The sequence below is a fragment of the Neovison vison genome, chromosome 3, assembly GCF_020171115.1.
Source record: "Neovison vison isolate M4711 chromosome 3, ASM_NN_V1, whole genome shotgun sequence".
Taxonomy (NCBI): Eukaryota; Metazoa; Chordata; class Mammalia; order Carnivora; family Mustelidae; genus Neogale; species Neogale vison.
Window position 1 is genome coordinate 111,979,044 of NC_058093.1, and position 26,011 is coordinate 112,005,054.

Genomic DNA, 26,011 nt, shown 5'->3' on the forward strand with positions numbered 1-26,011 from the left:
AACTGCTCTACAAAAATAAAGTCTTTAAAAAAAAGATACATACATGTAAGACTTTCTAAGAGAATGTAAATACAATAGGACTAATTAAACATAGTACCAATATTTAATTTAAAAAAATGACATTTCTGTCATTGATGCAGAGGAGATTTTTACCTCTCTGTTTCCTTGCCTGTAGCCTTTAGGAAACCTTCTTTGATGTAGTGAAGAAACTGAATATGGCCAAACATAAAATTCTTTGACTTGCAGTCCTGCTCTTATTAAGCCCACATTACACTAATTCCTGCAGTCAGTCCAATGCAATGGCATCAAGCTAATGATTCTCTCAACAAAATCATTTGAGCATGGAATACTTAGGATCTTACTAACAACAGCAGGTTTTTAGACTTGTAGGGATTAGCTTCCTGCTCTCCAAAAAGACCCATCCTCTTTGTAGCTATAGGCTGGTTTTGGTAGAACAGCTTTTTGTTAGCTCCTTTCCATCAATAAATTCAACATCTAAACTTTCATCCTTTGTAAACATTTTGAAGCACACTGGGTGTCATAAAGCGCACGCTCGCTCTCTCTCTCTATCGTACTTATGTGTATCTCAGAGAAAATGGCTTTAAAGCATAGAGGTATTTAAACTTGTGATATTAAATTTGAATCACAGATAAGTTCCAGTCTTAGTAAAGAAGTGAGAAAGTCCTGTTTAAATCGGTTGCCCCTCTTCTGGTGACATTTTGTTTTATGTCACCAGACAATTTTTATTACATGGGGTTTTGTTATTTCCTACACAGAACGATGAACAACTCAGGTGCCATCAGATCATCCTTTTTCAGGATCCTTCTGATCTCTTCAAAGATCATCAGTTTTGGAAGAACCATTCATAGATGTCCATTCGAATGCAATCCTTGTCTCCCTTCTCATTCTCAATATTATTTTCAAATTATCCTACACTTTGAGAATATGATTTGATGAAAGCCTAACTTTTTACCATCTCTTCTACGGCTGGCAATGACGACAGCCTCTTGGAGGCACATGTCTAAAGGAGACTGTCTCCTATTTCTAGAACATCAAATAGCTCATTGGGGTCTCTTGCACGTTTTGAGGAAACTGAGAAATGACCAAACCGGTCATTGGGAAGGCCTCAGTCTCAAAGGAAGCAAACCAAACCCCTTGGGCCATGGGTATATAAGGTGTTCAGGACACTTAGCAGGTAAGATCTTTTCGTTTTCTTTGGTAAGCGTTCATAGACTGATCAGAATTTGCAAAAATTTACACTTGCACTGTCAAGTGCAAGTGCAGACAGATGAGCCATGGCTCCTTTGTATTTGTATATCATTGGTACTTTAGAAATTTTTTCTGAAGTTTCATTAAAATCCTCACAGAGGGACACCTGGGTGGCTCAGTGGGTTAAGCCTCTGCCTTCGGCTCAGGTCATGATCTTAGGGTCCTGGGATCGAGCCCTGCATTGGGATCTCTGCTCAGCGGGGAACCTGCTTCCCCTCTCTCTCTCTCTGCCTGCCTCTCTGCCTAGTTGTGATCTCTGTCTGTCAAATAAATAAATAAAATCTAAAAATAAATAAATAAAATCCTCACAGAAATCAAAAAGACCATTTGGAGCTCCACTTTTCATTTTTTTTTTATATATTTTATTTATTTATTTGACAGAGAGAGATCACAGGTAAGCAGAGAGGCTGGCAGAGAGAGAGAGAGAGAGAGAGAAGCAGGCTCCCTGCTGAGCATAGAGCCCAATGTGGGACTCAATCCCAGGACCCTGAGATCATGACCTGAGCCAAAGGCAGCGGCTTAACCCACTGAGCCACCCAGGAGCCCTGGAGCTCCACTTTTCAAATCAAAGTGCTTGAGAGGCAGGAGAACATTTCTTCATTGCCATGATTGGACTCAACTCTTGGCAACCTGTAGAAAGCATGATTGTTGGTAGGATCTGACAGAGCCAGCTCTACACACTATAAAGGGCCAACACATCTGTTATCCAAATTTCACCTTCGGTCCACCTACAAGATATTTCAGGTATGGCCTATGATTGAGGACATGTAACTTTCTCAGTGTCAGAACAATCAAAGGAGCATTACATTCATCCATCCAGTAGGCCCACGCTAATTCAGCGACCACTATCTTCAACTGAGAACTGGTGTCAAAAAAACCCCCAAAAAACAAAAAACATTTTCATTAAGTTAGAAGTACTTGCCTGTTTCCTTGGGTACCTGTGGGAATCAGTTTCTTCATGTGCTTTTACATTTCTTTGCCCCCCTGCCCCCAGCCTCTCCCACTCCATGCCAAATCCCCAATTCTCTGCAGATGGTCCAGGATCCCCTTTTTGACGATTTATCGCTCTAACACCATTGTATGTGTTATCCAGCTGCCACCGAAATAACACAGTCGTTTAGCTTTCTAAATGACCATAGCGTCTGGTGCATGCTGGCATTGGTATTGTAATCATGCTAACGTTCATCATCTGAACTTTAAAAAAAACATGGTCGCAATATTTATCATGTTAAAAATTAAACTAGTACTGTCTAGATACAAAGCACAATGGTGAATCCACACGCAAAGTGGATGTTCCGTCCTCCAGAGGACAGCACACTTAAGTCATCAAGTGGTGTAATAATGGTTGATGAGTGATCACAAACTGTCCATCACGACTGTCATCGTCAGCAACAGGGCCTAGGGAAAGTCCTGGGTCTATTTGGTACTAAAACCAGTGTTGCTTTCAGCCCCTCTTTTGGGGCTCACCTTTGTGTTTTGTACCTTTCCCCTAAAAACTGGGAGTTTTCTCATCCCAGGGTAGAGTTTACTAGACATGCTTTAAGGGCTAAAATCAGAATAGTCCCAGACAAACTTGGAGGGTCAGTTACCCCAGCACATGCTTGTGGAATCAAGAAATAAGTTGAAGACAAATACTGTATGATCTCACTTGCATGTAGAACCAAAAAATCTATGAGTTCATTATAGATTCGATTAGTAGGGACGCCTGGGTCATCTGCCTTCGGCTCAGGTCATGATCCCAGGGGGATCAAGTCCCGCATCAGGCTCCTTGCTCAGTGTGGAGCCTGGTTCTCCCTCTACCTGCTCCCCTAGCTTGTACTCTCTCTCTGACAAATAAATAAATAAAATCCTTAAAAAACAAACAAAAAGGGCGCCTGGGTGGCTCAGTGGGTTAAGCCGCTGCCTTCGGCTCAGGTCATGATCTCAGGGTCCTGGGATCAAGTCCCGCATTGGGCTCTCTGCTCAGCAGGGAGCCTGCTTCCTCCTCTCTCTCTCTGCCTGCCTCTCTGCCTACTTGTGATTTCTCTCTGTCAAATAAATAAATAAAATCTTTAAAAAAACAAAAAACAACAACAACAAAAAAATCAGTGGTTACCAGAGGGGGGGGCGTGAGGGAAGGAGGTCAAAGGGTACAAACCTCCAGTTAGAGATAAGTTCTGGGGATGTAAGATGCAGCATGGTAACTGTAGCTTATCATTCTGTATTGTATTTATGAAAGTCATGCAGACAGTATATTGAAAAAATTCTCACCTCAAGAAAAAAAATGTAACTATGTGAGGTGATGGATATCAACTATACTTTTTGTGGTAATCACTTTGCAATATATACATATATTAAAGCATACTGTATGCCTTTATCTAATATAATGTTATATGTTAGTTTTATCTCAATAAAACTGAAAAAGTAAGTCTCAGAATAAAACTATCAGTTGTATTTCTATATATTAGCAACACATAATTGTAATTAAAATATGTAAAATGCCATTTACAATAGCATTTTTAAAAAACATAAAATAAGTAGGGATAAATTTAACAAAATATGTTCAAGATCTATATACTAAGAACTACCAAACATTGGGGAGACAAGTTAACAAAGACCTAAATGGGAATTCCAGGCTAATAGATCAGAAGACCCACCAGTAAGATGTCTCTTCTCTCCAGATTGTTCCATAGAATCGACTCAGTTCCATTCAAAATCCCAGCAAGATTTTTTTGTTTTGTTTTAAAGAAATTGACAAGCTGAATCTAAAATGTGTATAAAAATGCAAAGGATCTGGGCACCTGGGTGGCTCAGTCATTAAGCATCTGCCTTCAGCTAAGGTCATGATCCCGGAGTCCTTGGGATTCAGACAGTATTGGGTTCACTGCTCACCAGGGAATCTGATTCTCTCTTTCCCTATGCCCTACACCCCACTCTTGTGCTCTCTCTCTCTTCCAAATAAATAAAAGCTTTTTAAAAAAACCCTCAATTTTAGGGGCGCCTGGGTAGCTCAGTTGGTTAAGCGTCTGCCTTCAGGTCGAGTCATGGTCTCGGGTTCATGGGATTGGGTCCCACACTGGGGTCCCTTCAGGGAGCCTGCTTCTCCGTCTGCTGCTCCCCCTACTTGTGTGCACTCTCTCTCTCTCTCAAATAAATAAATAAAATCTTTTTTTTTTTAAAAAAAACCCTCAATTTAAAAAAATAGACCAAATATTGAAACAGACACATCACCAAAGAGGGTATATGAATGGCAAATAAGTACATGAAATGATGCCTAACATCATTAAAGATTGGGGAAATGAAATGAGATCCTACCACGCACCTATTAAGACAACCAAAAATAACAAAATGAAACAAAAAAACTAACCATGCAAGTGCTGGTGCGGATGAAGAATGACTGGACCACTCATATTTTGCTTGTGGGAATGCAAAATGGTACAGCCACTTTTTTTTTTTTTTTTTAAAGATTTATTTTATTTATTTATTTGACAGACAGAGATCAGAAGTTGGCGAGAGGCAGGCAGAGAGAGAGGAGGAAGCAGGCTTCCCACAGAGCAGAGAGCCCGACGCGGGGCTTGATCCCAGGACCCTGGGATCATGACCCGAGCCGAAGGCAGCGGCCCAATCCACTGAGCCACCCAGGCGCCCCTGGTACAGCCACTTTACATAACAGTTTGTTTTTGTTTTTTAATAAAAGTAAATGTACTGGCCACATGACTCAGCAGTCCCATTCCTGGAGACTTGCCCAAGAGAAATGAAAACATATCCACACAAAGACCTGTATGTCAATGTTCCAGAAGCTTTATTTAATAATAGCCAAGCAGTGGTGAATGGGTAACCAATTGTGGTACATCCATATAATGGAAACTACTCAGCTATAGAAACTACTGATACGTACATTCACATGAAGGAATCTCAGAAACTCTGGTGAGTGATAGAAGCCAATTCTAAAAGGCTCCATGCTGTAGGATTCCATTTATATGCCATTCTAGAAAAAGCAACAGAAACCACATCAGTGGTTGCAAGGGTGGTGCACCGGGGAACTTTTGAGGGTGACAGAAATGTCCCATAGTCATAATCGTGGTGGTAGTTACACTACTACATACATTTGTTAAAACAAACAGAACTGAACATTTAAAAAGCCAATTTTATTGTATGTACATTATTCCTCAAACCTGGTTTGAGAAAAAAAAAAAAGTCATTGTGTCAATGTGCTGTTGACCTTGGCTGCATCTACCCACCTGCACTTCTTACCGGGTACGGTATGGTACGGTGGGCGGCTCCCCAGGGCCTTTGGTTTCTCTCTTCCCTGGCCTCCAGGGAAGCAGCTCCAGGCCTTCCCCAGCAGAGAGAATGGATAAGACCCTGGGGAGCCAGCCTGGGGTGAGCACCAGCCACAGTCCTGTGAGCCCTCCATCTCACCGCTCTGATAAGGAGAGGTAGCCCAGGATCTATGAGATACTATTTGGGATTCGAGAGTGGGGGCCAGTGCTGGGTAAAAGCACACCCCAACCCCGGGGGGAGAGCAGGAGCCTTGGACGCTGAGTCTGAGCCTGTAGCTATACAGACAGCAGCTGGTCCCTCTCCCGTCCTGGTCTACCTCTCCCAGGCCCTCACAGGCATTCACAAAGGGGGAGGGGTACCCATACTCCCTCCTCTCCCTGGGGGCCTCTGATCAAAACAAAGCTTCAGGTGGCACCTCACTTTCTCTCTAGGATACTTGGGAAGCTGAGAGAGGACATTGCTGCTGGCTGATTACCTAAGTCTCTGTCCACCTTATAGAAAATATTTAATTGAATCCTCATAACATCAGCCTGGAGTGCATACAGTTATTGGTCTCATTTTACAGGTGTGGAAAATGGAGGCTGAGGGAAGGAAAGAAGTTGAAGTTTAAACCCATGTGAGGAACACGTGGGTGGCTCAGTCACTTGAGCGGCTGCCTTTGGCTCAGGTCATGATCTCAGGGTCCTGTGATCCAGCCCCTTATTGAGCACTGCATCGGGCTTCCTGCTCAGCAGGGAGTATGCTTCTCTCTCTGCCCCTCACTCTGCTGGGTCTCTCTCTCTCTCTTAAATAAATAAATAAACAAATAACATCTTAAAAATAAATAAATAAATAAAAGTTTAAAAACAATAAGCTTGTATGAGCCTGACAACAAAAGTGAGGTTTCTGAATCCCCCACTGCTCGATGACATCTCCTGGTTTTGGCTTTCTTTCTGTAGCCCCCCCCCCAAACTCCTCTTCCTCCCACCTTCCCTCCAACCCCACCCCTTTGCATCTTATTCCTCTGCCCATGTCCTCACAAATGCAGTCAGTTCCCTGCGCACGGACGGCCTTCCTCTCTCTGAATCATGGCTGGCTGTGACGCCAAAGTCCTGCTCTGGCATCAGGAGAAAGTTAGGCCCAGCAGGGTGACTCACAACTGGGAAGGAACACCCCAGCGTCAGACAAGACAAACCAGCAGCGGCCACCAAGCCAGGCAAGGCCATCCCTTGGAACAGCAGCCCAGACTGAATTGGGCGGACCAGGGCAGTGGCCCTTGCTAGAAACCTGTTGCCAGTGAGCCCAGACACCTGGATTCCCAGCAGCACTCTCCCAGGGATGGCAACTGTTCAGTCAGCGCAAACTTGGGGAACAGCAGGAGGGGGCCCTCCCTGCTTCAGGGAGATGACTCTGGTTTCCTGAGCTGCCAGCCAATAAGGAGGCCTGAAGCAGGCACCCCTACTGCAGTGCCCAGTTGGCCAACAAGCATGAATCGTTCAGCAAGAAGAACCATCCTGCCCGACTCTGGGCAGCCTTCAAGGCATGAGTCCACCCCTGGCACTGGTCACTTCTCCCACTGCAGCTGCCTTGGCTCTTCAGGGGGTCAGGCTTTGGGCATCGGGGCTGGTTTGGATGTGGGTGCCTCAGGCAGAGTCTCTCATCCATATTCGGGACCAACGTGTGAACCCCATGCAGCCATCACATGGAACTGACCACCAGTGCCAGCTGGGGAGCAGGTGGTGGGTGAGGAGCTTGGTGGGGAAGGCAAGGAGGATGGAGTCCCAGTGAACAGCCCCATACCTTGCACTCGGTAGCCATGGAGGAGAAGGGGTTATTAGGGGAGAGAAGTGGAAGTGAGGAGAGCCCAGACCACTAGCTGCTTTGGACTTAGACTTACTGGGAGGCCACCTAGCACAAGAACATGGGCGCTGGAGGTATTTGGCAAGGTCCTCGGCTGCTGAGCCGCCCCTCTTGTGTGGTCATGCCCATGGTCTCTGGGCTTCCTGCCTGAGTTCTGAGGAACACATGTCCCCTTCTAGAGGCAGCTGCCACAGACCCTCCAAAGACAGCTACTGGCTCCCCACTTGCTGGAGGCTCCACTCCACACGCCATACTCCATTATTTCCTCCTCCCTCTCTTCTACCCCTCCTTGCTGCGATGTTTGCTCCACTGTTTGTCTCCTGTGCCTCCATTCCCTCCCCTCCTGAGGGGCCTTCTTCTGTTCCCAGGGTCCTTCCTGCTCTCTGACCTCTAGGTGTAGCTGTACCTCCTCCAGGCAGCCTTCCTGGGCCACCCCAGCTCGTGCTTATGTCCCCCCATTCCTCTTGCCTTCTCAGGTGGCCTGTGGGCCTGTAGCCCCACAGCTCAGGGAAGGTGCTGTGCCTCTGGAGGAGATATCCTGTCCTAAGAAATGCAAGCTGCCCCAGTCAGTTTAAGGGAACTTAAGGAAAGAGGGGATTTCTAGGAGGGCAGGGACCCTCATGAGCCTAAAGCCAGGATGTGCTCTCTCTGGAGGGTAGGGGCCTACCCCTGCTGCTCCCTCCCACTCCTGAGTGTCCAAGGTCTCCTCTCTCAGCCTCTCTCCTGAGTTTGTATCTTCCTCTTCCTCAGCTTCCTCTGCTTTAGGCCCAAATATGGATGCCTGGGCCCCGGCTTCAAAATCTTCCCAGTCCAGTGCTCACTGTGGAATGAGGGCACCCAGACCGTACTACTAGGGGCTGGGGTAGAGAACTGGGTTGACCCCTGGGTCAGGTGACTTTCCTGGGCAGTCCTGGAGGCCAGCAGGACAGGGTCACATGATCCCTGCAGGAGCTCTGGCTTTGGGGGGTGTGGTTAAGCCCTGGGGTGGGGGTGGGGGTTGGAAGAGCAGGTACGGTAGGGAGGAAATAGGTGTGGATCCCACACAGTGGGTACAGGGAAGCAAGATACCTCATAAATGTCGACAGACTCAAGAACTGGCGCCAAGGCTTCAGGCTGGACCTTGTACTTCTGCCCTTTTCATTCCCAGCATCCCAGCCACGGACTCAAAGCAGCCTTTCCAGAACCCAGTTTGTTTTTCTCCCTTGTTTACAAAGGTGGCCAAGAGGTGCCAGGAAGACCTGAGTCTACGCCAGGCCTGCCACTCAGCAGCTTGGTGAATCTGAGCAACTAACAAGAGATTTCTGAGTGCTCTTATCTACAAAGTAGAGATTCCAGGAGCAGCCACAGGCTGCTGTGCGGGGCAGCTACAGGAGCTATTGGAGCCCAGGGTAGAGCTGAGTGGCCAGCGCTCACATGGGAGGGACCCAGAGAGGGGTGTCTTTTCATAGTGAAAATTGGAAATCAGGATGCTGTGATTCTGTGTACCTGACAGTGTTTCTGCCACATAAAATAGGTGCATTTTATAATTAACGGCGTCCTCGATTTGGTGAAACACAGAATCATCACCAGTAGTGCTAATCTGGGGAAAACTAGTATCTTTGGGTAAAAGTGTCCCCATCTGCAACATAGCCATGATGTCCCTCCTACAGCCAGCCACCTTCGAGGCCCAAATGAGACCACATCGGTAGACAGTTTGACGCTGCCCATCCCTTCCCGCCCTCCCTCCTGGATGGCACCCATTGGTGGACAAAAGTGGGCTTTGGGCAAACAGGGCCATCAGGAGCTGGGAGCCCGTTTGTTTATCTGTGGAGGGGGAGGTCTCAGCACTGAGGGCCAAGCAAATATTTGAGGTTATGGATTAACTCACGCGCGGTTCAGGCTGTCATGGCGGCGGGACAGCGACCTTGCAGCCTCTCCCTGGCCCACCCCAGTAAGGCCCCTTCATGGCAGGTCTGTGAGGGGGGACGGGGGTGGGAACAGCAAATGTGAAGGGTGAATGCTCCAGCCAGGGTTCCAGAAGCTGGCTGGAGCTTGGGCTAATGGGACGTCAGGACTCCGCCACAGGCCAGGCCAGGGCGCTGGCTGGCATTTTTCAGGCCTGGGTGCCACAGTTCCCACGGGCCTTCTTCCCAGACTTGGAGGCAAGTGGAAATAGTCTGAGGGTCGCCAGGGACCTGGGACATCGTAAGGGCAGCTTGGAGCCCAGGACTCCCCCTACTCCCCACCTCACCCCCTCCTCTAAACCTAGGGTGTCTGATTCAAACAAATATCACAAACAGCCTCCGGCGGGGGTGGGGGTGGTCAGTGAAGGCGGAAAGTGAGGTCAGATGGAGTGGGGGAGGTTGCGGGTGGGGCCGGCAGGCCTACCGTTTGGGCTTGGAGGCAGTGGAGGGATTGCTCCTCAGTTTCCAGCCTGCAGGAGTACTTCTGGGGTTTCGTGAAGCAGCAGGTAGTTTGAGGCAGGGGTTAAGATTCGAGGCCTGGACACTGGGCTGGGGTCCTAGCTCTGTCAGGTCCCAGTTGTGGGTTTTCAGTAAGCTCCTTCTCTCCTCTAAGCTTTGATGTGACCACCTTCTATGAAATGGGGTGAAGACACCTCACTCGCAGGCATTGTGAGCTTTTTTTTTTTTCTAAAGATTTTATTTATTTATTTGACAGAGAGAGAGAGAGAGAGAGTGATCACAAGTAGGCAGAGAGGCAGGCCAGAGAGAGGAGGGGTGGAGCAGGCTCCCTGCTCAGCAGAAAGCCCGATGCGGGACTCGATCCCAGGACCCTGAGATCATGACCTAAGCTGAAGGCAGCGGCTTAACCCACTGAGCCACCCAGGCGCCCTGTTTTGTGAGCTTTGACTGAGAGAATAAAAGCCAACATTCCCAAGCATTTGCTGTATACAAACCCTGTTTTAAGAGTATTATGTGGATTAATTAATTTAATTCTCATAGGGTTACTATAAGGCAGAAATACAGTTTTTCTAACTAGGAAACTGAGGCATGGAGCCGTTAGGTATCTTGCCCAGCATTGGTGTCCCAGAGCTGGGATCTGCACCAAGTGGTTGACTTGGTGGCCTGCTTTCTGAACTACGTATAAGTTGTTCGAAAAATACCATAAATGTCTGATAAATATTAGTTACGACTCTTAGCCTGGCCATTAGATCAGCAAAGTCACCACCCCCTGATCCTCAAATAACAGGGCAAGAGAGGGCATCTGCCATGGCCCTTTTGTGCTGAGTCCCTTTGATCTTTCCCAGGAATCTGTGTCCTTTCCACCTTTTCTCTTCATCCCTCAGATGCTGGGCAGCTGCTGTGATCCTAGCCCCACACAGGCCAGGACACTGAGGGGCTAGTAGCTATCTGGGTAGTGAACAAGGACCCCCCAAGCCCCGGCCCTGGCAGTCAGCTCCCATCTGGGGCAGGGGTGGCAGGCAGAGCAGGGGCTGGTGAGGCTGCTGGAAGCTCAAAAATCCTCCTCAGACAGGTGGCAGCAACTCCAGAATGTGGCAGCTCGCAAGCCTCTTACTGTTGGTGACCATCTGGGGAATTTCCGGCACACCAGTTCCTCCCGGTAAGGCCACTGTCCTTCCCTGGGATCATCAGGGTCTTCACAAGGCCCCACACAAGGCCCTCATACTTTGCAGCATATCCTCTGAGCCTGAGAGTGACAGGAGAGGCACCATGGGGAGGAGCAACCTGATAGTCCCTAAAGGCCAGCTGCTTGAAACCAGTAGCCCCCACCCCTCCACTCTGGGCAGGGGTGGGGGCACTGTGATGGCAGAGTACTGTGGTGACAGCAATGAGCCCCAGGGGGCATGTCATGAAGTTCCTACCTCCAGTCTGGGAGTGGGCCACAGAGTCCCCTGGGTCTTTCCCCTCCATCCACTCACTCCCTTAACTGTGAAAGCCCGAAAGCTGAAAGCCAGGACTGGCCAGCAACCACACTGCCACAGGGCAGCCTCTCCTCCTAGGCACGTGTATGGTGACTGCCCAGCTTCACCCCTTCACCCCCTTAACCCCCAGCCAACAGGAGGAAGCCAGGGTGCATGAGGAGGTCTGAGGGACAAAGAGCTACCAGTGCCTTGCAGCAGCCCCCCTGCCCCAGTCTCCTTGAGGCACACCAGCTGTTGTTGGCATTTGAGCTCCATCTTGAGCTGCTTATCTGCCTGGGGTGTCCCCACTCCTACCTGTGGTTCACTTGGCTCCTGTATCCAGAATCAGGTCAGATGCCTTCCTTTCCTGGACACTGCACTGCCTCCTCCAGCCTGTCTTGCTCACTCCCCTTACTTGGTCCCTCCATCCCAGCTATAACCAACAGACATCTCTCAGAGCCCAAGGCACAGGTCTGCTGTCTTCCAGGTCTGCCCTGCCCCTGAGGGGAAGGCAGAGGAAATGCTCCACTCAGGAGAGGTCAAGGGGGGTGGAGGTGGGGAGGGGTGGGAGATAGGTGGGACAGTCAAGATAGGGTTGCACAGGGGTACTGGGAGAATAGCAAGACAGGGTGACGTTTGCAGTCCTGGTAATAACAACATCCAGCCAACATGTGTCACTGAGTGCTCATTTCTAGGTCAGGCACTGTGCTGTTTGACACCATTACCTCATCCTCATGTTTGTACAAATAAACTGAAGTTTAGAGAGGCAAAGGCACTGGCTCAAGGTCATACGGAGGTCAGGTTGGGTCCAAAGGGAGGACTGTCTGTCCAGCACATATCCTCTGAATGGCCAAGTCTCCTGTCTTCCCCGGCTGGCCATCTGCTGTATGTGGAGGAAGAGAGCAGAGGAGCAGCAGAGTTTTAAGTCCTGAAGGCTCAAGATAAAAATATTTCCTGGGCCTCACTGCAGAGTGGCCTCACCCTAGACCCCTCTCCCTAATGAGCTTCCCCTTACCCCCCAACCAGACTCAGTGTTCTCCAGCAGCAAGAGTGCCCACCAGGTTTTGCGGATCCGCAAGCGAGCCAACTCCTTCCTAGAGGAGATCCGGCCAGGCAGCCTGGAGCGGGAGTGCATAGAGGAAATCTGTGACTTCGAGGAGGCCCAGGAGATTTTCCAAAATGTGGATTACACAGTAAGGCCATCTGGCTGGGTGCAGAGGACGAGCCTCAGGGGCAGGCTGGTGGCCAGCAGGGGTCTGGAGGAACAAGCTAGGGCCCCACTGCTGAGGCCCTCCTGGGAGTCTGGGGAGGCAATGGGCAACAGCCCCTTCTCCATCCAGCTTGCTCGGGGGTGGGGAGGGTGAGTGGAATGAAGGAGACGCTGGCCCTACAGTCTTGGTCAGGTCACACATGACTGCAAGGAACAGAACTCTGCAATTAGCTCCAGGAATAGGGAATTTGGGGAAACCTTAGGCTCAGATTCCCAATAACCCCACTGGAGGAAGTTCAGCCCGCCCTCTGCCCATAGCTGGCCCCTGCCTCCCCTGTTCTCTGTGACCAAAATCCCACCTTCTCTGTTTCCAGCCACACATCTGCCTATCAGGGGGTGTGTGACCCAAGATTCCCTGATGTCTGTCTACATACACTCCCTCTGTGCCTCAGTTCAAATTCTCAAGAGGCAAAATCTGATTGCTCAGGGGATCAGAAGGGAAGTCCACATCCTCTCTGGCTGCCAGGGCGCCGTGGTGGCAGCCCTGAGGCAGAAGGATGGATTGGTAAGGGAGGTAGCTCTCTGATACAAGGCTCAGACCCAGTCCATCTCAAGAGCTTACTTGAGCTACTAGGACGAGAAGTTGTGCTGCTACCTGGGATGCAGGTGTGTAAGGTCTATAAGGATGCCCTTCCTTATTAATTCAGGGCTTCCAAGACTAGGGTGGGAAACTCTGGTCTGTCCTTTCATCTGCTACCTCCTTACCTAGATCCCCACTGGCCTTTTTCCCAAACAACCTCCTCAACAGATGCCCAAAGGACTTTGTGCAGCCACCATCTGAGCACCTTACCCTAAGGTCTCCCAGGCCCAGCAGGGCAGAGCCACTGCTACAGGGAGGGGTTTAATGTTGCAGGCATCCAGCTGTGGATCTCCCGTGTGGTGGTCCCAGACCAGCAGCAGCAGCAGCAGAAACAGGGACTTGGTCAGACAAGCAGACCTTCTCAGCAATCCATGTCTAACCAACAACGTCTCCACTTTGAGAACACTGGCTTAGGGAAAGACCACATGCATGAGAGGTCCAGAAAAGCCCAAGAGAGTGACAGAGGCTGGAAGGAGGCAGAGCAGCTGGGGGAGATTTGGGTCGCTTCCAGTGTAAAGGTTGTTGCTGTAGCAGGCAGTCCAGAGAGCAGGGTTACAGCTGCACTGGGGGTGGGGTGGGGTAGGGTGGGGTGGAGTGGGGTGGCGGGTGGTACCTGGGATGTGGCTTGGACTTGGGCAGCAGGGTGCAAGGAGGAGTGTGGTGGTCCTCCTCAGAGGGCAGTTGCACCAGCGGCTGGCAACAAGCAGGGGTAGACCCCTCTTTGTCCAGAAGCCCTTCCCTCCCCTGCTCTACCTGGGCCAGACTCAGGGGGCACCCCCTGGGCTCCCTGTATACTTATACATGGGCTGAGGCCTTTGACTGTGTCCCTTTTCTTCACAGCTGGCCTACTGGTCCAAGTACGTCGGTGAGTGCGCTCTAGACCCCAGGCTGCGGTGCCCCTGCCAACCACCCCTCCCCCCCCCCCCGTTTTTTTTGAGCCGCTGTAGGGACGGGGCGGGGCGTGGGGCCCCCCCCGCTGGAGACACCAATGACGTCCCTCCTCCCATGTCGCAGACGGGGACCAGTGCGCGTCCCTACCTTCTGAGCACCCGTGCGACAGCCCGTGTTGCGGGCACGGCACATGCATCGACGGCATTAGCGCCTTTGGCTGCAACTGCGACGGGGGCTGGGAGGGTCGCTTCTGTAGGCACGGTGAGAGAGCCGGCCGCGGAGGAGGGTGGGGGTCGGGAGACGGGGTTCCTGGGGGGCCGGGGGGCGGGGCGGGAGTCGGAACGCGCCGCGCCACCCCCTCCTGGCGCCTCCTCCCGTGTCCGTCCAGAGATGATCTACTTCAACTGCTCGGTGGACAACGGCGGCTGCGCGCACCACTGCCTGGAGGAGGAGGGCGGGCGCCGCTGCCGCTGCGCGCCGGGCTACAAGCTGGGGGACGACCACCTGGAGTGCGAGCCCACAGGTGAGCGTCCCCAAAACCGGCGGTGGGGGCGGCACGAGAGGCTTCCAGGGAGTGGGCGAGGAGACGGGCCGCCCCTGCACCGACAGGGTGCTTGGTAGTGCAGTCAGCCTGGGAGTTGTGTGGGTGCCCTTGGGTCGCTTTCCCTCTCTTGCCTGCCTTCCACCAGGTTCCCCAGCTCACCTTGGGGACAACTTCCGGAGGAGCATGAGCCCATATGAGCTCATCTCCCAAACTCTGAGTGGGTGTTAGGGGCCAGGCCTCCAGCATCTTCCTCCATCCACCTTGGATAGCTTTATTTTCTGAAGACACCTCGTCCAGCTTGGCATCCCAGCTCCCCTCTGGCTTCCCTGAGGAGAGACAGGAACCTTGAGTCTGCCTTCTTTTCTGTTTTCCTTCTTATAACATTTTAATTTTTATCAACTTTGTGTATGTCCTAGAAGTGAGAATTTTACAACTCTTATCATGAATTTCAGCAGATTGTTTCCCAGTATGGGTCTTTTTGTCATTCGCTGAACAATGCCCTTGATGGAACCTTTTCATGTGGAAATTCCTGTCTACTGCCTCAGGCACATTTCCTTAGTTATTTCTTTCATATTCTCCCCTGCGGTCTCTTTTCTCACCTCTGGGACCTCCAATTACTCAGATCTCCGCTCCTTGGGATCGCTTCTCTAGGTTTATTTTCACTTCTGTTTTCCATCTCTTTGACTTGGCTTCGTGTTCTTTCAGGGAACTTTCCACAATGTTATATTCCAACCCTTTCACTGGGAAGAAATGTCTAACTTTTTATTTTGAAATAATGATTCACGGGAACTTACAAGGAAATGCCTGTGGACCAGTTGGCCTAAAGGCTTTCTAAGAGGCCATCAGAAGGCCCAGGTCACTGGTAGAATCCCTATTGCCAAGCTCTCAGTTCCTCCTCAGAGGCCGCTTCCTGAGAGGAATTCTCCAGATTCACGTTTGACTGGGCATAGCCTGCCTTCCAGCCCCCCTGGAGCAGAGTAGAGAAGAGGAGCTGGCATCTGCCCAGTCTGCAGATATCTGCGTGACTCCGTCTGGCCAGCCTTGCATGTCACTCTTTCCTGTGGCTGGAGGCCCAGATCATAGTCTCTGGTTCACCCTGTGCAGAGAAGGCACCTGTGGTCTTTTTCAGGACTGAGAGAGGAGCCAAGCCACTGGGGGCCCAAGACAGAGGACTAGGGCTTTGGCAGTTTCATTTCTAAACTCAGCGTTCCTGTCTGTAGTCCCAGCCTACACTGTGTCCTTCAGAAACACTGAGGCTTCTGGAGGGTTCTGTAATAAAAAGCAGTCTGCTGCTGGAATTGTATTACTAGCTAAGGTTTTTGCTTTCTCAGTCAGCCAAGTTAGTTACCATGTCTAGCTTCTGGAATTTTTTGCTGTTGTCTCTCTCTATTCTCTGCCACTATGCAATTCTTCTGCTGATGGTTGCCCATCAACTATCGTACAAGTCTAAATCTTTCAACCTAGCATGCATGGTCCATTATAAGCAGATGTTGAAAGCCCTCCCAGCCCTCGGTTCTCTGTCCTGTTCTCTGTCCTCTTGGCAGGGGACCTCACAACCGTGCTCAGAGCTACTTTGGGGGCTCCCCCAGGAATGCCCACCACTTCCTCCCCATAATTTCTTACCTGTGTTAAGAGCTTGGCGGTATCCCAGCATGAGACTTTATTTTACGTACCTCAGGGACTGCTCCCAGCAACTTCTGGAGGAGCAAATACTGAACTCCGCAAAGTTTAACCTGTCCGAGGACACACAGATAGGTAGTGATGGTGCTTGGTCTGGCTCTTACCATTAGGTGGCACTGTTTGTTGACTGACTGACTAACACAAGGGGATTTGCAGGCTACTCGAACTGGGTGCCTCAGCGTCACCTAGCCTTTTAACCCTACAATGGAGCAAACTAGCCTGCAGGCAGGAAGTAGACAAAGATGGGAGGGCAGTCTTGGGGAGTAGTGCCTGGCAGGAATTCACTTGCTTCCCCTATCTTCAGTGAAGTTCCCTTGTGGGAAGCCAGGGAAGCGATTGGAGAAGAAGCGCAAGCACTTGAAACGGGACACAAACCAAACTGACCAAGTAGATCCAAGGCTCGTCAATGGGAAAGAGACCAAATGGGGAGAGAGCCCCTGGCAGGTGAGATGAGAAGCAGCTGTTCAGCAGTTGGGGCAGGAATCTCTGAGCCCCTACTGGGAGTTCCTGATCAGAATGCACAGATGGAGAGAGGAAATGCTGCCTTCACTTGGGGTGGGGGGCAGTGCTAATGGCGAAGCAGTTTAAGGGAAATCCAGGGGTACCTGATGGGAAAGTAGTGGTCGGGGCAGGGTGAATTGGGCACAGGGGCAGGGGGCAGATGTGCAGGAAGGTGAGTTATAGTTATAACAAAGAGCTGGAAAGATCATGTGCTGCTGGTGGCACATTAGGCCAAGGCCTGGCTTATGACAGAGGTCTTGCTTGGGTTGACCCTGCTACCATGGGAACTAATACTTTAAATGGTCCCAGGCACTGGGTGGGAGGGAGGGGTACAGAAAATCAATAAGCAGAAGATTGGCAGGCCTTGGGGATAGATCCTGCAAGGGTCAGGCCCATAAAAACAGCCACTCAATGGGACCAAAGCCAGGATGGCCAGGGGGATAGGGGCTTATGGAATCCTGAGGGGGATACTCAATACAACCTTGAGGCTTCAAAGGCATCTTAGAGGACTTGAGTCCCAGCCTAAGTCTCAAGGGTGAGTAGAACTTTCTGGGTGCTGCTAAGGGTGACTGTAGCCATAGCATGGGCAGAGGCAAGGAGATGCCCTACAACAGTCCAACTCTGTAAGACAGAAAATGCCAGCAAGGGACCATAAGTCCATGCTGTGTGACCATGAAAAACTGACCAATGCAGCCAGTGCCTCAGGCTTGAGAACCATGCTGTGGCTGTGCCAAGAACTGTAGGCCCAGACTTGGAGCTGTCAGAGGTAGTGTTGTGATGTCACTGCCTACTCCCATTCCAGGTGATCCTGCTGGACTCAAAGAAGAAGCTGGCCTGCGGGGCAGTGCTCATCCATACCTCCTGGGTGCTGACAGCCGCCCACTGCATGGAGGACTCTAAGAAGCTCATCGTCAGGCTCGGTGCGGGCTGGGGCTAGGCAGGAGGGCGCCACCAGAGACCTTAGTGAGCTTTGGGGACCCTCGTCTTTGGGGTGCTTGAGCAAGAGGCTGCTTGAGTGAGTCCCCTGGAAGGTGTCTGGGGAGAAGAGGCCTGTGTGCTCCCCGCAGCTACTCTTGTGGTATTTTAGACACAGTGGCACCTGTTGTTCTGCAGGTAGGGGATTCTCTTCCAATCTGGTGCCCAAGTGCTTACATACACATGTTTGCAAAGTGAGGGGGGTCTCTCACACACACACACACACACACACATACCCTCGCCTCTTTATTCACACTCAGATGAACAGGCTGTGTGTGTGGGTGTCTGGCACCTTAGGTGCAGAGATCCACAAGGCATCCACATGGCTTGGGCTCAGGGCCATGCTTCACATGACTGACAGCAGTGCAGAGGCTGAGCTGAGCAGCAGAGGCCCCAGCATCTTCCCGGCTGCTTCCCTGCAGTAACCCAGGGCCACAAGCCTGGGCCCCGCTCTACCAACTTCTGGAGGGGGCTCTCCATTGCTCATGCAGAAAAGAAGGAAAAGATATATTGAGGATGACCAAATTCATATTCTCTACAATTGCCTCCAGCATGACCAAAGTCCCATGGCCTCCAGTGGCACTCAGTTTAGATTTCTCAGCTCCCTGCACTGCCCCTGCTGCTCCAGGAGCCATCAGCCTTGCTGGAGAGGATCTTGTCCCTTACGTGTGATCCAGATCTTCCCTGGCAGAGCCTTTGTCCCGTGGGTCCTCTCTAGGTCTTGCTGTTCTGGCCCTGTCCCCATCGTGGCTTGTCACTGCCTTGTTCTTGGGCCAGCACTGCTAGGAGAGTTGTGTCCCTCCACTGCTAGGAGAGTTGTGTCCCTCCACTTCCCAGTGTGGATCTGATCTGTGTTCTAGGCTGCCATGCTGACCACCCACAGCTGCTTACTTGCCAGGCCTCACTGCTCCATCTGGGACTGAGTATTAAATTCCAGCCGGAATAATGCCCCTTTAGGACTGACACCCCAGCTGTTACCACTGGCAGGGATATGAAGCACAGACTTTTGGCACTCGTAACTGCCTGGGAGAAACAGCGACCACTCCAGGTGTGGGCCCACTGGCTGCCCCAAACCGCTCTTAACTGCTCCTTTGTCCCACAGGGGAGTATGACCTGCGGCGCTGGGAGAGGTGGGAGATGGATGTGGACATCAAGGAGATCCTCATCCACCCCAACTACAGCAAGAGCACCACAGACAATGACATCGCACTGCTCCGCCTCGCCCAGCCTGCTGTCCTCTCGCAGACCATCGTGCCCATCTGCCTCCCAGACAGTGGCCTTGCAGAGCGTGAACTCACTCAGGTTGGGCAGGAGACTGTGGTGACCGGCTGGGGCTATCGCAGTGAGACCAAAAGGAACCGCACCTTCGTCCTCAATTTCATCAATATCCCCGTGGCCCCGCACAATGAGTGCATCCAGGCCATGCACAACATGGTCTCTGAGAACATGCTGTGCGCGGGCATCCTTGGGGACGCGCGGGATGCCTGTGAGGGTGACAGTGGGGGGCCTATGGTTGCATCTTTCCGTGGCACCTGGTTCCTGGTGGGCCTGGTGAGCTGGGGCGAAGGCTGCGGGCGCCTCCACAATTACGGCATTTACACAAAAGTTAGCCGCTACCTTGACTGGATCCATGGCCACATTAGAGCTGAGGAGGCCTTCCCTGAGAACCAGGTACCTTAGCATCCCTCAGGCTTGTGTCTGAACCCCAGAGGCCACTTGTGGAATGGGGGCTGGATTGCTGAATGGGAATATTTGAGACATTAAAGGGGACATGTGACATGCACCTCAGCTACAGTTCTGTCTGTCTTTGAATCCTTTTTCTGGGCTGTTCTGGAGAGAAGTAACATTTGTGGAGCATCTACTGCATTTCCCACACTTTAGGAACACAATCTTCTTTAACTGCCAGAGCAGCTCTGTGGGGTGGGGAGGAGGAGGTCCAAGTTCGGTGAGGTCTTAGGCTGATAGCATTTGGAGGGAGCTCTCTATATGAAGAAGAATAGAAAATGTGACTCTGAAACTGTGAGAGCCCCTCCCAGGGTCTTGGAAGGAGCCCACGCAAAACAGATCTGGAAGCCAGAGCTTTACAGTCAACCCAACAATGAAGGCAGAGGCTTTGAACTCCTGTTACAGAGGAGGAATCTGAAGTTCAGGAGGGTTTACATGGTGGAATCAGGATTCAAGTCTAAGTCTGACTCCCAAAGCCCTATGGCTCTGTCTGTTCTCCGCTGTTCTTGGAGAGCAGCTGTGTTGAGCACCTGCTGGGTGTAGAAACTATTATCAATCCAGTGGAGGAAGTAGCCAGAGACTCAGAAGGTGTTGGTTCAGCTCAGCATGAGCTCACAGTGTAGCTGGGGAAGCTGTTTAAGGACAATTTCACACGATCATGAACAGCAGTAAGCAAGAGGTTCTGTCTTGACCCAGCCTTCTAAAACTGACTGGAGGAGGCAGAGAAAGAAGCAAGGATGTACCCAATAAAAAGGGATAGAGGTGAGACAAGCTGAGACAATTAGCTGAAAGTTATACAAGGAATCTAACTCTGTGTGGCCTTGGCCAACTCATTCTCTCATCTGGGCATCATAAAAAAAGGGATTAAATGAAAGCTGTGGTTCTCAAGCCCATCTGTCCGTTAGAACCTCCTGGGGAACTTTCACAGACATCTAGCTAGAATTGCGCCCTTGGAGACTCTGGTTTAACTGATTTAGAGTAGGTGACCCAGGCATTGATACTTTAAAAACTCCCTAGGTGATTTAAAAGTGTAACTGAGGTTAAAAACCACTAGACAGATGGTCTTTAAGGGCCATTTCTGCTTGGATAGGCACTTTTTCCAAGCCTCAGGCAGCAATCTCAGAAAAGATAGCACAGTGAGTCAATAGTGAAGGAGACCTTGACTTGTGATTATAACCAGCTTGTCAGACCCGAGCTGCTAATCACATCGGAGAGATACCAGGACCCTTGGAGTTATCTATATTCAACCACAAGAGAAGAACTGTGCTGAGAAGGGGCCTGCAAGATTCATCTCTTAACACACCCAGGAGAGGGGTAGATGGCACAGCTAGGAACTGGGAGGAAGACAGGCCCAGAGTTGGAACCACCTCCCAATTAGTGCATTGGGCCAGCATCCCTGACACTTGTGGGACATAATGGATTGAGAGAGTGACAGCATGCTGGATGCCTCTGCACAAGGTGAGCTTCCCATAAAGATAGTTAACTAGCATGGATGAGAAAACCCGGGCATGACAGTATGAGGAGCATAGTGAAACTAGTGAAAATTATGAAAAAAAAAAAAAAAGAAAAAACATTTAAAGTCTCTGGAAATGGTCCTAAAGGCAAGAAAACAAGAACAAAGGTACATCTTTTAAACACACCCAAGAAAACTGCATCTGTCCAACAGAAAACAAAAAAGGAGACTAAAAATAAATAAGCAGTACACATAAATATATTTAATTCCTATATAATAACAATGAACATGTCCAAATCAAAACTAAAAACAATACCACTTCCAACCACCCTAAAGAAAATGAAGTACTTAGGGGAGCTTGGGTGGCTCAGTGGGTTAAAGCCTCTGCCTTCGGCTCAGGTCATGATCCCAGGGTCCTGGAATCAAGCCCCACATTGGGCTCTCTGCTTGGCAGGGAGCTTGCTTCCCTTTCTCTCTCTTTGCCTGCCTCTCTGCCTACTTGTGATTTCTGTCTGTCAAATAAACAAATAAAATCTTTAAAAAGGAAAGAAAATGAAGTACTTAGATATAAATTAAACACACAACTATGGGCATCTGATTTTTGACAAAGCTGCAAAAGTAATTCAATGGAGAAAGGAGAGACTTCTCAACACATGAAGCTGGTACCGTAGACCATCTGTAGGCCAAAGAATGAAACCCAATCTAAATCTCACACCTTATACAAAAAGTAAATCAAAACAAACATAAACTATAAAATGAGACAAGAAGAAAATATAGTTAATGGAAACTATGGAATGAGTTGGAAATAATGATAAATATAACTAGGTTAAACTTGCCAATTAAAAGAGAGAACTCACATGGACCAGATGGACTTAACAGATATATTCAGAACATTTCATCCTAAAGCAGCAGAATAAACATTCTTTTCAAGTGCACGCAGAACATTCTCCAGAATAGATCATATACTGGGTCATGAATCTGCCTTCAACAATACAAAAAGAGAGAGATCATACCATGCATATTTTCAGACCACAGGATTATAAAATTTGAAGTCATCCACAAGAAAAAATTTGGAAAGACCACAAATACACACAGGTTAAAGAACATCCTACTAAAGAATGAATGGCTCAACCAACAAGTAAAAGAAGAAATTTTTTTTTTTTAAGATTTTTATTTATTTGACAGACAGACCACAGGCAGAGAGGCAGGCAGAAAGAGAGAGAAGGAGGAGGCAGGCTCCCTGCTGAGCAGAGAGTGAGATGTGAGGCTCCATCCCAGGACCCTGGGATCATGACCTGAGCCAAAGGCAGAGGCTTTAACCACTGAACCACCCAGGCGCCCTTAAAGAAAAATTTTTTAAAAAATGTATAGAAGCAGATGAAAATGAAAATATGACATCCAAAACTTTTGAGATGCAGCAAGGATGGTCCTAAGAGAGAAGTATATTGCAAAATAGGCCTAACTCAAGAAGCAAAAAAACTCTCAAATATACAACTTAATATTACACCTACAGGAACTGGAAAAGGAACAGCAAATATAGACTAAAGCCAGCTGAAGAGGGGAAATAATAAAGATTAGAAAAGAAATAAATTATATAGAAACAAACAAACAAAAATCTGGAACAGATTAACAAAACCAGGAGTTGGTGCTTTGAAAGAATTAATAAAATTGACAAACCTCTAGCCAGACTTATAAAAAGAAAAGAGAAGTGACCCAAATAAATAAAATCACAAATGAAAGAGGACAGATCACAATCAACACCACAAAGATACAAACAATTATAAGACAATATTATGAAAAATTATAGCCATTGATCAATCTGGAAGAAATGGACAAATTCCTAGAATTACCAAATTAACAAATCTGAAATAGGAAGATATAGAAAATTTTAACAGACCCATAACCAGCAAAGAAGTTGAATCAGCAATCAAAAAACTCCCAGAAAACAAAAGTCCATGGCCAGGTGGCTTCCCAGGACCAAACGTTTAAAGAGTTAATACCCATTCTTGAACTGTTAAAAAAAAAAAAAAAAAAGGAAATGGATGGAAAACTTCCAGTCTCCTTCTACAAGCCCAGCATTACCTTGATTCCAAAATCAGACAAAGACTCCGCTGAAAAGGAGAATTACAGGGGTGCCTGGGTGGTTCAGTGGGTTAAGCCTCTGCCTTCGGCTCGGGTCATGATCCCAGGGTCCTGGGATCAAGCCCGCATCAGACTCTCTGCTCAGCAGAGAGCCTGCTTCCTGCCTCTCTCTCTGCCTGCCTCTGTGGCTACTTGTGATCTCTCTCTCTCTGTCAAATAAATAAACAAAATCTTTTATATATATATATATATATATATATATATATATATATATATAAAATGAACAACAGAAAAAGAAATATGAACAAAAAAAAAGAAAAGGAGAATTATAGTCCAACATTAACAATGAACAGGGATACAAAAATTTTCAACAAGAGACTAGCAAATTGAATCCAACAGTACATTAAAAGCATTATTCACCACAATCAAGTGGGATTTTTCTTGGCTGTAGGTGTGGTTCAATCAATCATGATACACCACATTACTACAAGAAAGGATAAGAACTATATGATCCTCTCAATAGATGCCAAAACATCATTTGACAATATACAGTACCCATTCTTGATAAAAACCTTCAACAGAGTAGGGATAGATGGAACATGCCTCAACATCACGCAGGCCATATATGAAAGAACCACAACTAATATCATCTTCAGTGGGGAAAACTGATGGCCACTCTCACCATTACTCTTTAACCATTATTGGAAGTCAGCCTCAGCAATCAAACAATAAAAAGAAACAAAAGATATCCAAATCAGCAAGGAAGAAGTCAAACTCTCACTATTTACAGACAACATGTTGCTTCATGTAGAAAACCAACAAACTTCACCCCAAAATTGCTAGAACTAATATATGAGTGTAGCAAAGTCACAGGATATAAAATAAATGCACAGAAATCTGTTGCATTTTAATAATGGAGTAGCAGAAAGAGAAATCAAGGAATTGGTCTCATTTACCATTATATCAAGAACCAGAGATACCTAGGAATAAACCTAACCAAAGATGTAAAAGATGTGAACTCTGAAAACTAGAGAACACTTATGAAAGATATTGAAGAGGACACAAAAAAATGGAAAAGCTTGGATTGGAAGAACAAACATTGTTAAGATGTCTATACTCCCCCAAATAATCTACACATTTAATGCAATCGTTATCAAAATACTACCAGCATTTTTCACAGGGCTAGAACAAATAATCCTAAAATTTGTACAGAACTACAAAAGACCCTGAATAGCCAAAGCACTCCTGAAAAAGAAAAGAAAAGCTGGAGGCATCACAATTCTGGACTTAAAGCTTTATTACAAAGCTGCAGTCATCAAGACAGTATGGTACTGTCACAAAAACAGACGCATAGATCAATGGAACAAAATGGAAAACCCAGAAATGGACCCACAACTATACAGTCAACTTATCTTTGACAAAGCAGGAAAGAATATTTAGTGGAAAAAGACAGTTTTTTCAACAAATGGTGTTGGGAAAACTGGTCAGCAACATGCAGAAGAATGAAACTGGACCACTTCCTTATACCATATACAAAAATAAAAATGGATGAAGGACCTAAATATGATATAGGACACCATCAACATCCTAAGGAGAAGACAGGCCACAAACTCTTTGACCTCAACCATAGCAACTTCTTACTAGAGATATTGCTGGAGGCAAGGGAACAAAAGCAAAAATGAACTATTGGGACTTGATCAAGATAAAAAGCATTTGCACAGCAAAGGAAACAGTCAACAAAACCAAAGATAACCAACAGAATGGGAAAAGATATTTGCAAATGACATATCAGATAAAGGGCTAGTATCCCAAATCTATAAAGGACTTAAACTCAATACCCAAAGAGCAAATATTGCAATCAAAAAATGGGCAGAAGACATGAACGGACATTTCTGCAAAGAAGACATCCAATTGACCAACACACACATGGAAAAGTGCTCAACATCACTCGGTTATCAGGGAAATACGAACCAAAACCTCAATGAGATACTGCCTTAAACAGTCAGAATGGCTAAAATTAACCAGTCAGGAAATGACAGGTATTGGAGAGGATGCAGAGGAAGGGGAACTCTCCTACACTCTTGGTGGGAATGCAAGCTGGTGCAGTCACTCTGGAAAATAGTGTGGAGGTTCCTCAAAAAGTTGCAAAAAGAGCTACCCTATGACGCAGCAATTGCTCTATGGGGTATTTACCTCAAAGATACAAATGTAGTGATCTGAAGGGGCATGTGCACCCCTATGCTTATAGCAACAATGTCCAAAATATCCAAACTTTGGAAAAAGCCTAGATGTCCATCAACAGATGAATGAATAAAAAAGATGTGGTGTATATATACTATGGAATATTATGCAGCCATCAAAAATGAAATCATGCCGTTTGCAACAACATGGATGGAACTAGAGGATATTATGTTAAGCAAAATAAGTCAATGAAATCAATTATCATGTGATATCATTAATATGTAGAATTTGAGAAATAGGGAGAGGATCATGGGGGAGGAAAGGAAAAAATGAAGTGGGACGAAATCAGAGAGGGAGACAAACCATAAGAGACTCTTAATCTCAGGAAACAAACTGAGGGTTGCTAGAGAAGAGGGTGGTGGGAGGAATGGGGTGGCTGGGTGATGGACACTGGGTAGGGCATGTGCTATGGTGAGTGCTGTGAATTATGTAAGACTGATGAATTACAGACCTGTACCCCTGAAACAAATAATATATTAAATGTTAATTTAAAAAGAAGACATATAGATGGCAAATAAACATATGAAAATATGAAAAAAAAGAAAATCTTACCATTTGTGCAACATGAATGGACCCTAAGGTTACTATGCTAAGTGACATAAGTTGGACAAAGAAAGACAAATACTGCAGTTTCTCACTTATATATGGAACCTAACTAACTAACGGACCACCCAACCAACCAACTAAATTCATAGATGCAGAAAACAGATTGGTGGTTGCCAGAGGAGGAGAATTTGGGGGTGGGAAAAATGGGTAAAGAAGGTCAAAAGGCACGAACTTCTAGCTATAAAATAAATAAGCCTTGAGGATGTAATGTGCAACATGGTGACTATAGT

At 48.0% G+C, this 26,011-nt stretch overlaps 1 protein-coding gene across 2 annotated transcripts; it reads left to right on the forward strand.

The window, feature by feature from the left end:
- Positions 1-9,255: 9,255 nt before the first annotated feature.
- Positions 9,256-19,468, forward strand: PROC (protein C, inactivator of coagulation factors Va and VIIIa). Of its 2 annotated transcripts, none has more exons than XM_044240958.1 (9): positions 9,256-9,321; positions 10,842-10,932; positions 12,260-12,426; positions 13,924-13,948; positions 14,098-14,235; positions 14,363-14,497; positions 16,503-16,642; positions 17,502-17,619; positions 18,777-19,468. In XM_044240958.1, exons 1-9 carry the CDS (start codon positions 9,256-9,258, stop codon positions 19,352-19,354), a joined length of 1,458 nt encoding a protein of 485 aa, XP_044096893.1. In that variant the 3' UTR covers positions 19,355-19,468. The 2 variants fall into 2 exon arrangements, with proteins under 2 accessions (XP_044096893.1, XP_044096894.1); XM_044240959.1 differs by having other exon boundaries at positions 9,268-9,301.
- The last annotated feature ends 6,543 nt before the right edge of the window (positions 19,469-26,011 follow it).

Excerpts from the sequence above, each read along its gene's own strand:
- PROC (XM_044240958.1), top strand. The coding sequence starts at position 9,256 with ATGGCGGCGGGACAGCGACCTTGCAGCCTCTCCCTGGCCCACCCCAGT. Across the intron at positions 9,322-10,841 it reads GTAAGGCCCCTTCATGGCAG|ACAGGTGGCAGCAACTCCAG; the intron begins GTCTGTGAGGGG and ends AATCCTCCTCAG. Across the intron at positions 14,498-16,502 it reads CCTGGAGTGCGAGCCCACAG|TGAAGTTCCCTTGTGGGAAG; the intron begins GTGAGCGTCCCC and ends CCCTATCTTCAG.